Raw genomic sequence first — 12,690 nt, 5'->3', positions numbered from 1 at the left:
TTTGTTGCAGTAAAAGTCTACTGTACAACAAGTACTCAAAAACCTGTTTTGCTCCTAGATGTCTGGTATGCCCCGCTTTCCAAGGGGTAGCCAGTATAGGGAAAGTAGTGTGATTGTAACTAATTGCATGGAAGTTTTGATTCCTGTATGAAGAGACAGACAGATCAGAACAGCCATAATCTGCAAAATGTCCACCCTAATGTCAATTACCATGATCAAGGGCTCTACCCACAGACACCACTCACCCTAGCAAAGACTAACTGGGATGATGGCCATTGCTGGGAGTCCTGATGCTCCAGGAACACAGACATCTACTTCCTGGCATGCATGGTGCCCACGAGCACAATTCAGAAAAACTGGTGGTGGTACAAAGGATCTGGGTGCAGGCTGTAAAGTAATCACTGATGAGAAAAACACTGGGTTGGGCAGCTTGCACAGCAACAGGGTGGTCCAGCTGTCTCTTGGCCGCTGCTTATCAGTGGTCATTCTTACAGACAGCTTGTTGGTGGTCTTGGTGGCATACAAAGCAGCACAGTGCTTGCAGCTAAGTTTGTAAATTACATGATTGCTTTCACAAGTAGCCCTGCCATTGATGGAATAGGTGATGCTTGTGACTGAACTGGAGTAGGTGGTGATGGAAGGTTGTATGGGACAAGTCTCACATCTAAGTCTGTTACAGGGAGAAGAGCCATGAGGCAAGGTTGGTATCAGGAGTGGAGTAACGATGGACAAAGATATTGTGTAGGTTCAGTGGGTGACTGAATAGCACTATTGGATGGGTGGGAAGGATAGTGGGTAGGATATTCCTAATTTCAGGGCACAACGAGAGGTAGTCGAAACCCTGGTGGAGAACGTGACTCAGTTGCTCCAGTCCTAGGTGGTACTGAGTCATGAATGGAATGCTCCTTTGTGACCAGATGGTGCAGCTCAGGGAGTGATGGTTGACCAAAACTTGTTTCTGTATAGGGCTGGGAGGGTAATTTCTGTCTGTTAAGGCCTCAGTGAGGCCCTTGGTATATTTGGGAAGGGAGTGCTTGTCACTACGGTTGTGACAGCCACGAGAGGCTGAGCTGTATGAAAGGAACTTCATGGTATGGAATAGGTGGCTGCTGTCGAAGTGGAGATATTGCTGGTGGTTGGTAGGTCTGATATGGACGGTAGTACTCATGTGGCCATCTTCGAGGTGAAGGTCAACATTGAGAAAGGTGGCTAGTCATGTCGAGGAGGACCAGGCGAAATGAATAGAGGAGAAGGTGTTGAGCTTCTGGAGGAATGTGGACAGGGTGTCCTCACCATCACTCCAGATCATGAAGATGTCTCAATGAATGAACCAGGTGAGAGGTTTGGGATTCTGGGTGGTTATGAAGGCTTCCTCAAGGTGGCCCATCAATAGGTTGGCATAGGATGGTGCCATGTGGGTGCCCATTGCTGTACAATGAATTTGTCTGTAGGTGATGTCTCCAAAGGTGAAGTAATTCCGGGTGAGGATATAGCTGGCCATGATGACCAGGAAAGATATTGCAGGTGTGGAATCAGTTGGGCATTGGGAAAGGTAGTGTTCAACAGCAGCAAGGCTATGTGCATTAGGGTTGTTAACGTAAAGGAAGGTGGCGGAATAGTGACAAACAAGGTACCATGTGGTACAGAAAGAGGAATAATGGAGAGCCAGTGGAGGAAATGGTTGGTATCTTACTTATACGAGTATGGTTTACGAGCAATAGGCTGTCTTCAAGAGCACAGATTCTCTCAGTGGGGGCACAGTAACTTGTCACAATGTGCTGACATGAGCGGTTGGGTTTATGGACTTTAGGAAACATGCAGAAGGTGGAGTGCAGGAAGTGGAAGGTGTGACAAAGACTCAGCAGAGGGGTTGTGGGATGTGCCTGAGGTCTTGAAGGACTGGAGATTTTGTAGGATTTCTGGAATGGGGTCACTTTTGCAGGGTCTGAATGTGGATGAACCTGTCAGCTGGAGGAGACCTCCCACCAGGTATCAGCCATCTCATCAAAGGCAAGGCTACATGTAAAAGCAGTCAATCTACAATCAAAGTTGCAACCAGTGCACTGCATTCTACATGGGCATAACAACCAACAAACTGCATGAACAGCCAATGACAAACTGTGGCGAAGAGACAGTTGAGTTGCCCAGTTGCTGAATATGCTGCTCAACATGACATTCTTCACTTCAGGGACTGCTTCACAGTCAATGCACCTACAGTCTTTTATTCCCTCCTCTACTACTCTCTTCCTCCCCCTCCCCCCCCAGTCTAACCACCCGACTGCTGCACCTTGCTACCCTATTCTGTTCTCACCATAACCCTCACCCTGCATGCTCCCACAAGCAGCACTCCACCATCCCCAACCCCTACCCTGCTAAATGTCCCCCTCCACACTCAGCCTCCTCCTTACCACCACAACCCAGACTGCACAGTGGCCAGCAGTGTCACCTCAGTGGCCAGAGCCATTAGTCACGTGTTTTTGAATTATGCTTGTGTGAATGTGCATGTGTTGTCTACTTTAGAAGGTCTTTTGGCCAAAAACTCACATGTTTAGTAGTCTTTTTGTTGTGCCTGTCTGTGACTCAACATTTCCACTACATGATGAGTAGTGATCCTATTGTTTTCATAATAGTGTCATTATTCCATCCTGGACCTTCTACTGTTTGACCTATTCGCTGTTGTTTGGTCATAGGGTTGCCAATGTTGCTGGCTCTTTTCTATATGAAATGGGACTGGTGTGTGCCCATTGCAACATGCCCCCTCTGTTCTACGCGATTCCTTTCCAATCAACACACGGCCCTGATGGTTACTAACCAAGTACACAAGTGATTCACAGCGAATAGCCTAATCCTAACTTTTTTCAAAAACAAATATGACAGTTTCAGAAAAGAAATAAAAAACTTCAAGCTCCTGAATTGGATATTAGCAACCAGAAAATTGAAAGAGTAAATTGGTCAGCTAATCAAGAAACTTATTTCAGTGTGATTCACACTAAGAGTCATTCCTCACTTTGTTGACTGGGAAGTATTGCTGTTGCAACATTTTGCATACTTCCATTCTAGACTGTCCTATGGTACAATCTCCTGGGGAAATGCTGCAGGAGTTGAAAAAGTTTTTAACTACAGAAACAAGCATTGGGGCCTTTCATATAAATCCCTGCAGTAATCTCTAAGTATCTCAGGTTTGATAATGTTTATAGCCAAACAAGGAATTATTTCAGGAAAACTGTCACTCACAACATCAACATAAGGCAGGCGAAGGCTCTGCTACCCTCACAAAAGTACACACAGGAGTTACTGAGTCAGGTATTATGAAAATATACTTGCAAACATCTGATCAACATACAGAAGGAAGTTAATAAAGTACAAATTATGATGAGAAAACAAATTTGTTTATGTGATTAGGATAAAAGTGTGCTTTCATTTATTTTACTATTTTAGTCATTCATTTAATACTTATGCCAGTAAACTACAGGTTTTAATATTATACGCAACCAGTTGCTCTTTGAAAACGAGCAAAATAGAATACATATGATCATGTATTACTGTATTATTTCACTTGACTTACCAAACATTATTAGTACATTACGTGAGCAATTTGACTAAATAAAAAATCAAATCAAGCCCTTGCTTAAATCATATAATTTAATGACTTACTTCTGTTTATACACCTACCCATATATAATGTGGTGTAAATAAAATAGAAAGAAACTTCCACATGGGAAAAATATATTAAAAACAAAGATTCCAAGACTTACCAAGCAGGAAACCGCCGGTAGATAGGCACAATGAATAAAAACACACAAACACACACACAGAATTTGAGCTTTCGCAACCGGCGGCTGCTTCGTCAGGAAAGAGGGAAGGAAAAGGAAAGATGAAAGGATGCGGGTTTTAAGGGAGAGGGTAAGGAGTCATTCCAATCCCGGGAGCGGAAAGACTTACCTTAGGGGAAAAAAAGGATAGGTGCACGCACGCACGGCACGCACGCATGCACACACACATCCATCCATCCATCCACAGACACAAGCAGACATAGTTAAAGGCAAAGAGTATGGGCAGAGATATAAGTCAAGGCGGAAGTGTGGAGGCAAAGATGATGTTGAATGACAGGTGAGGTATGAGTGGCGGCAACTTGAAATTAGCGGAGATTGAGGCCTGGTGGATAACGAGAAGAGAGGATATATTGAAGAGCAAGTTCCCATCTCCGGAGTTCGGATAGGTTGGTGTTGGTGGGAAGTATCCAGATAACTCGGACGGTGTAACACTGTGCCAAGATGTGCTGGCTGTGCACCAAGGCATGTTTAGCCACAGGGTGATCCTCATTACCAACAAACACTGTCTGCCTGTGTCCACTCATGCAACTGGGCAGTTTGTTGCTGGTCATTCCCACATAGAAAGCTTCACAGTGTAGGCAGGTCAGTTGGTAAATCACATGGGTGCTTTCACACGTGGCTCTACCTTTGATCGTGTACACCTTTCGGGTTACAGGACTGGAGTGGGTGGTGGTGGGAGGGTGCATAGGACAGGTTTTACACCGGAGCGGTTGCAAGGGTAGGAGCCAGAGGGTAGGGAAGGTGGTTTGGGGATTTCATAGGGATGAGGGATGAACTAAGAGGTTACGAAGGTTAGGTGGACGGCAAAAAGACACTCTTGGTGGAGTGGGGAGGATTTCATGAAGGATGGATCTCATTTCGGGGCAGGATTTTAGGAAGTCGTATCCCTGCTGGAGAGCCACATTCAGAGTCTGATCCAGTCCCGGGAAGTATCCTGTCACAAGTGGGGCACTTTTGGAGTACTTCGGTGAGAGGTTCTGGGTTTGAGGGGATGAGGAAGTGGCTCTGGTTATCTGCTTCTGTACCAGGTCGGGAGGGTAGTTGCGGGATGCGAAAGCTGTTTTCAGGTTGTTGGTGTAATGGTCCAGGGATTCAGGACTGGAGCAGATTCGTTTGCCACGAAGGCCTAGGCTGTAGGGAAGGGACCGTTTGATATGGAATGCGTGGCAGCTGTCATAATGGAGGTACTGTTGCTTGTTGGTGGGTTTGATGTGGACGGATGTGTGAAACTGGCCATTGGACAGATGGAGGTCAACGTCAAGGAAAGTGGCATGGGATTTGGAGTAGGACCAGGTGAATCTGATGGAACCAAAGGACTTGAGGTTGGAGAGGAAATTCTGGTGTTGTTCTTCACTGTGAGTCCAGATGATGAAGATGTCATCAATAAATCTGTACCAAACTTTGGGTTGGCAGGCTTGGGTAACCAAGAAGGCTTCCTCTAAGCGACCCATAAATAGGTTGGCATACGAGGGGGCCATCCTGGTACCCATGGCTGTTCCCTTTAATTGTTGGTATGTCTGGCCTTCAAAAGTGAAGAAATTGTGGGTCAGGATGAAGCTGGCTAAGGTGACGAGGAAAGAGGTTTTGGGTAGGATGGCAGGTGATCGGCGTGAAAGGAAGTGCTCCATTGCAGCGAGGCCCTGGACGTGCGGGATGTTTGTGTATAGGGAAGTGGCATCAATGGTTACAAGGATGGTTTCCGGGGGTAACAGACTGGGTACGGATTCCAGGCGTTCCAGAAAGTGGTTGGTGTCTTTGATGAAGGATGGGAGACTGCATGTAATGGGTTGAAGGTGTTGATCTACGTAGGCAGAGATACGTTCTGTGGGGGCTTGGTAACCAGCTACAATGGGGCGGCCAGTATGTTTGGGTTTGTGAATTTTAGGAAGTAGGTAGAAGGTAGCAGTGCGAGGCGTCGGTGGGGTCAGAAGTTTGATGGAGTCAGGTGAAAGGTTTTGTAGGGAGCCTAAGGTTCTGAGGATTCCTTGAAGCTCCGCCTGGACATCAGGAATGGGATTACCTTGGCAAACTTTGTATGTAGAGTTTCTGAAAGCTGACGCAGTCGCTCAGCCACATACTCCCGACGATCAAGTACCACAGTCGTGGAACCCTTGTCAGCCGGAAGAATGATGATGGATCGGTCAGCTTTCAGATCACGTATAGCCTGGGATTCGGCTGTGGTGATGTTGGGAGTAGGATTAAGGTTTTTCAAGAAATTTTTTGTTGGTAATGAGGATCACCCTGTGGCTAAACATGCCTTGGTGCACAGCCAGTACATCTTGGCACAGTGTTACACCGTCCGAGTTATCTGGATACTTCCCACCAACACCAACCTATCCGAACTCCGGAGATGGGAACTTGCTCTTCAATATAGCCTCTCTTCTCGTTATCCACCAGGCCTCAATCTCCGCTAATTTCAAGTTGCCGCCACTCATACCTCACCTGTCATTCAACATCATCTTTGCCTCCACACTTCCGCCTTGACTCATATCTCTGCCCATACTCTTTGCCTTTAAATATGTCTGCTTGTGCCTGTGTATGTATTGATGGATATATCTGTGTGTGTGTGTGTGTGTGTGTGTGTGTGTGTGTGTGTGTGTGTGTGTGTGTGTGTGTGTGTGTGTGTGCGCGCGCGAGTATATACCTATCCTCTTTTCCCCTTAAGGTAAGTCTTTCCGCTCCCGGTATTGGAATGACTCCTTTAAGGGAGAGGGTAAGGAGTCATTCCAATCCCGGGAGCGGAAAGACTTACCTTAGGGGGAAAAGGATAGGTATATATACTCACCCCCCCCCTCCCCACACACACACCCATCCATCCATACATACATATACAGACACAAGCAGATATATTTAAAGGCAAAGAGTTTGTGTTTTTTTTATTGTGCCTGTCTACCAGCGCTTTCCCGTTTGGTGTGTGTATATATACTTTTTTGATACTACTTGTGTGATCATCGAGTGGAACAGAGGGAGGGAAATATGACTTTGGCGCGAATTGTGCCCTCTGCCACACAGCGCTTGGTGGCTAGCGGAGTATATATGTAGATGTAATCTGTCTGTCCACTTTTAATATTTTGATGTAAGTTCCCAGTGTCATTACAACCAAGGCCCCGGAGGCACATATTGATCCCATTTTTCTAACAGAAGTCTGTGATTGGTTGAGCACCTATTTTAAGACTGAAATCACATGACAGGATAATATAGGTATACACCCACCTATATGGTAGCTAAACTCATTTGCCAATGAATTGGAGTAACGGTAGAACTTTACAAAGGGCCTCAAGGGAAATTAAAGATGGAACAGCTGAATTGTGGATCAGTGTTTCATACGATTTTTAAAAAAAATTGAATCATAGTGCTACAGAGGTGGATGGGTGAAGATAAGTGATCAGTTTTTCTTTTTGAAATTAACATATTTGCTCTTAATCATACACATAAAAGGTGTTGTAAACATCTGCACATGGGAGGCCCATTGTTAACTTTAGCCGGAGTAAGTGCATTCTTAAAGTCATCTATAAGTTGTGCTTTTCTGTACAAGACTACAATTGCTAAAAGAAAATAACGACATGAAACTGTAAGAAAATTCAGGAGGATAACCTTGTGTGTTCTAGTCTTCATTTCAATGAGATATTTTTTATAAATCACAATACGACACCTGTAAGCATTGAAAAAATACTAGCACCCAACTAATTAGGCAACACCACCCAGTCTGAGATAATGAAAGTCACCAATTTCTCGAAAATATAGCAATCAAGGAGCTTAGTTTCTGTATCTTTTTACAATAGCACTGGTCTGTTTCAGTTTTCTATCATCATGGTCCGAGATGTCATTATTAAAGTTTAAAAAATGTTTGAACATGATGGATCATCAGTGAATTCCTTAGTACAGAAGGACTACTCCATCTCAGTGAAGTAATATATGAAGCTGATAAGTGAGTGTTGGTGGGTCATCACATAGAACAAATTTAAGAAATGAGGGAAGAGTAAATTATCTATTGTTATTGTTATTTGCTATAGAGTAACAGGTTATGAAATGACAAAAATCTGATGAACACATATAATATACAGGATTATCTTATGGGTGCACAGTGCACACAAGTAGCAACCGACTATCATCAGAGTAGATATAAACACAAAACTTTTATATGCATCAGTTCCTCCTTCACTATTGTAAATAAGCATATCTTGTACATAAACAATTTGATACATAGTTTGGAACAGTTATTTTATTGCTTTGAGATAAATCACAGAAAATTGCATGTAAAACATAAAGCAAACATTCCTTTCAGCATGCATAAATGTGCTACACGTTGGGTCACATCTCTGTTAAAAAGGACTACATCTTATAATTAACAAAAGACAATTATCTGAACTATACAGGTTTCTGTTACAGTACCCTGTCAGTGAAGGTATCGGAGAAACAGGTATGAATTATTCAGGAATAAAGTAGATGACTCACTGAAAGACAAAGCACTGCACTGTCAAGAGGCACACAAACAAAAGGTATGGAGTTTGGCTTACTTTTGGAAAGCACTTCCTTATGCTAGCTGTCGGATCACACACACACATACTCACTCTTCTCTCTCTCACTCAATCCTGGAGGACCTCCTCACTACGGATCAATTGGAATGAAAGTAAATCTAATCTCATTCACTCACTCACTCTCATGCACACGCCTGTCTCCCTACATTGTGCTGAGTCAACTGATATATGAGGATTTTTGAGTCAAGTTAATAGGTTTTAAAATGGTTACTGTAAGACCACATTTCATTGCCAAACATTGCTCATATTTGCTTATGTACAACATATTCAATTATTTGTTTATAAAAACATCATAAGTGGGCTTTATCATGACATCTGATCAGAATTTTCAACGACACAGATCATTGTGACCACCATCTAATCGTGAAGTCGTAAGTACGAGGACAGATACAGCAATTCTTCAACGTGACTGAACAGTTCCATATGTAGGTTTTGTGTGACATTATGTTGTAGGTATCAAAGCAGAGCTAATGAAAGATTGGTGATATTATTTAATTTCACCCAAAAGTAAATCAATATAAATAAACCTGATTATCCACGATCCCTCGTGAATGTTATTAATTCAAGAGGAAAACAATGAAAATAGACACTGGGAGTGAGCAGCTATTTCTAATATGCTGAGTTCATACCTTGTTGCGGTGTTCCTTTCTGCGCTCTTAGTCTTGTCCAGTGTTCGGAGATATTCATTATGACTAGTGGGTGCAACGAAACAGAAACACTACCAACAGTGCCAGACGATGCCATAACACTTTTAGCTGGAGCCGTCTCGTCAACCTCCATTTCTGTTTTCTGGGAGTTGCTCATCGTGATGCGATAAGCGTGTCGGTAAAATATGAATGAAGAAATTACAGTCTTCTTCCAAATTCGCCTGCAGACGTCCCTAGCACATATTTACACTCATTCTTTCGCTACCTTACGCATGTTGTTCTTTGACAGTGTGATGTTTCTGATTAGCGACGCCAAAGATTTAAAATTAATGTAACTTGTGATAGCGAGCATCGCTGACGTCTTTAGGTATATTTCGTAACAAATGAAACTATCAATGCAGCTCGTAAAAAACTAAAATTTTTTGAGGCTCAAAGAAATTATCAAATGTTTTTTTCCTTTTTATTGGCTTTTATATTATCTAATGTGTAATCCTACTAACTCATAAAAAGTAAGTTATTAACGGTTCTTTTTCCATAACGCCCACAACAGACAAATATCTTTGACTACTGATTTGTTATTTTAGGCTCGTCAATAGTACTGGAAAGAATACATACAGCAACAGCGAGTTGAGTACCATACGCGAACATACAGAAATTAAAAAGTGAATTGCTGGAACAGCATCACATGCATGAACATCAGCACAAATCTGAGTTATACTACGGTAGCAATGTTTATGGGCAGCAACAATTCTATATGAAATAGTACCGTAAATTGGGGTGAAGTGATCTAAAGTGATGGACTGAGACAGAACGCAGTGTTTTATATGCCTCTATATAGGCAACGCGAAGTAAATGTGGCAACATTGGCGTTTCCCAGGCATGTACGTCAATTTTTAAAGCACGAGGCAGTTAGCTGTTGTTATACCGCTAATTTTGCTGATTAGTTGTGTTGTTTACTATGAGAGATTGTGTTGTGACTTGTCCATATTTGAATAAAGATGAATTTCCTGCAAAAGGTAAGGAACGTAACTATGATCAATAATTTTTTAATGATATTCCAAATTTAAAAAAGACTTCTTTTTTAAACAAATGTAAAAAAATTAAAGTTGGTTCTGCCCTGGACGTACCACTTCACTCCACTGAAACTAAATTTTCCTAATTCACTGTTTTTTGTATTTTCGGTAAAACAAGATGCCCATGTATTACAAGTCTCTCCCTGGGACAAAATCAGCACAATGCTGATGATTTAAATAAAGTCGTAAATGAAGTCAAAAATGGAAAATTAACTTTGGGTGCTGCGTTGGAAAAGTGCCACAGACATGGCAAAGATTTTTGAAAATGTAAAAAATCCTCAAAAACACTATTGTCATGCAAACAACTTTGAGTTTTGTAGAAGAGCCTGTATTGAAAGGTAGGTATTATTCATTTTCTATGTTAACATGCAGTATCTAGGCCCTGCAGTACCTAAATAAACATGTGGTAATTCCTGTCCAGACATGGTAGAGGATGGAAAACACCAACCTGTAATGAGACGTAGAAGCACAATGCAATTGAACAAAGCGAATAGCGAGCAGACAAGGCCAAGAGAGCAGATTTAAAGATGATAATGTCAGAGATGAAGAAATCTAATGATGGATGGTCGCCACAAACGGTTACAATTAGTGGTCCACTATAGTGGATATATTCCAAGAATAAACCTGATATAAACAAACACAAATCAATGATTGGTCGGAAGCTGTAGCACACGTTCACTGGTGTTGTTATTCTCTTGGAAGTATGTCAGATATGTTATTACTAAGCTATGTTAAATGAAAGTTTAATATATTCTAATGTACTAACAGCTATCAACGTTTTATTGTTTATCATGCTTTAGGTATGTACTTTTTATTTCAAAAATCGTGTACAGTCACTGTACTGTTGTGCTCTGATTGATACGCAGTAAGAAAACAGCAGAGGCCACTTCCTGCTCCGTAGTGAAGACGCATGTGGAATGCAGTTAAAAACTGCCGAGAAATAAGCTGTTCTTAATGTTTTCCATAAATTTACAGAAAAAATAAGTTTTGAAGTTTTCTGAGGAACTATATTTGATACAGTTAAGGAGTAATCATGACTCTCTCAAGGTAGCCAAAGGGTGGTGTGTCGGTTATGGTCGGACTTTGCTTTCCGAAGCAGAGTCTTGTCGCGACCGGGCCGCTGCTCTGAGGCTCCTTCCTTGGTTTGTAGTTAGAGGGTGAGTGATTCGAAGTACATGGGTCTAGCCTCTTAGCCTCTCCTCACCTGCGATCTTTCCTCCTTCATGTGGGCCCTCTGATTTTGTTGAGTGAAAGACTGCACTGGGGGCTTGGGGTTCTTACCAGCCCCCTCACATAATACTCTTTTTTTCAGTTGGGGCGGTGTTGGCCCTTCTGCTGTAGGTGCCACCCGAACTACTCCAGTATCCAACCGGCCTTGTCGATGATCTTGTACATGGGGCAGCACTGTATGCCTATAGTCAGTGCCATTGCAGCTTCACCACCAAGAACAGCCTCGGGGTTCATCACAACCACCAACACCTTGCTGCCACCAATGCGAAGATCGTGACCGAGAGGCATTGCGCATAGTGCTCAGAGCCATTTGAACCCTTGGCTTCCAGTTTTCAGCCGCAAAGTCGCGTGTCATGCGCTTCTGTCGGCTTCGTACTGTTCATCCAGAACCCGTATTTTACCTTAATGACGATCCACTCACTGTAGTGGAGACATATCAATTTCTGTTACTGGTTTTTGACGCTCGATTGACTTGGCCCTCTCATCTTCGTCAGCATAAGCAGAAGTGCTGGCAGCACCTCAATGCCTTCCGTTGCCTGAGCAACACCAATTGTGTTGCAGATTGCTGTACGCTGCAGCAGCTCTACAGAGCCCTTCTCCAATCCAGAATTGACTATGGGAGTGTGGTTTATGGTTCGGCAGCGCCTTCAGCATTGCATTTACTCGACCCTGTGAACCACTGTGGGGTTCGATTAGTGACAGGAGCTTTTAGGACGAGTCCGGTGACCAAGGTACTGGTGGAGGCTGATGTCCCTCCACTGCAGATCAGACATGCGCAACTGCTCGCCAGTTACGCAGCACACGTTCAGAGTTCCCCTGAGCGTCCGAATTACCGTCTCCTTTCCCCACCCATGGCAGTTCATCTCCCCCATCGGCGGCCCACTTCAGGGCTAACGATTGCGGTTTGCATGTTTTCCCCTCTCTCCGAACTGGAGTCCTTCCCTTTACCACCTCTACTTGTGGTCCGTTCATGTGCGCCTCCATGTTGTACACCTCGGTTGCAGCTTCGTCTGGAGCTTTTGCATGTCCTTAAGGACTCTGTTAACCCCGCCGCCCTCCTCTGTCACTTCCTCTTGATTCTTGACATGTTCCGGTGCTGTGAAGTGGTTTACATCAACGGCTCAACGGCTGATGGTCACGTAGGCTTCGCATATGTTCGTGGAGGACGTATTGAACAGTACACCTTGCCAGTTGGCTGCAGTGTTTTCACTGCAGAGCTGGTGGCCATATCTTGTGCTCTTGAGTACATCGACTCAGGCTCTGGCGAGTCATTTCTCCTGTGTACTGACTCATTGAGCAGCCTACAAGGTTTCGACCAGTGCTACCCTCGCTACCCTCTGGTAGCGTCATTCAAGAGTCCATCTATGCT

At 43.5% G+C, this 12,690-nt stretch overlaps 1 protein-coding gene across 1 annotated transcript in view; it reads right to left on the bottom strand.

The window, feature by feature from the left end:
* LOC126336617 (COP9 signalosome complex subunit 6) overlaps positions 1–9,351 on the bottom strand; it is a 46,105-nt gene extending 36,754 nt beyond the window's left edge. Inside the window, exon 1 of the mRNA XM_050000491.1 lies at positions 9,001–9,351. Within this exon, the coding sequence (XP_049856448.1) occupies positions 9,001–9,175 (175 nt within the window). The 5' untranslated portion in view covers positions 9,176–9,351. The remainder of the gene's footprint in view (positions 1–9,000) is intronic.
* Between the last annotated feature and the right edge of the window lie 3,339 nt (positions 9,352–12,690).

The sequence above is a fragment of the Schistocerca gregaria genome, chromosome 2, assembly GCF_023897955.1.
Source record: "Schistocerca gregaria isolate iqSchGreg1 chromosome 2, iqSchGreg1.2, whole genome shotgun sequence".
NCBI lineage: Eukaryota > Metazoa > Arthropoda > Insecta > Orthoptera > Acrididae > Schistocerca > Schistocerca gregaria.
This window is presented reverse-complemented; position numbering and strand designations above follow the sequence as displayed.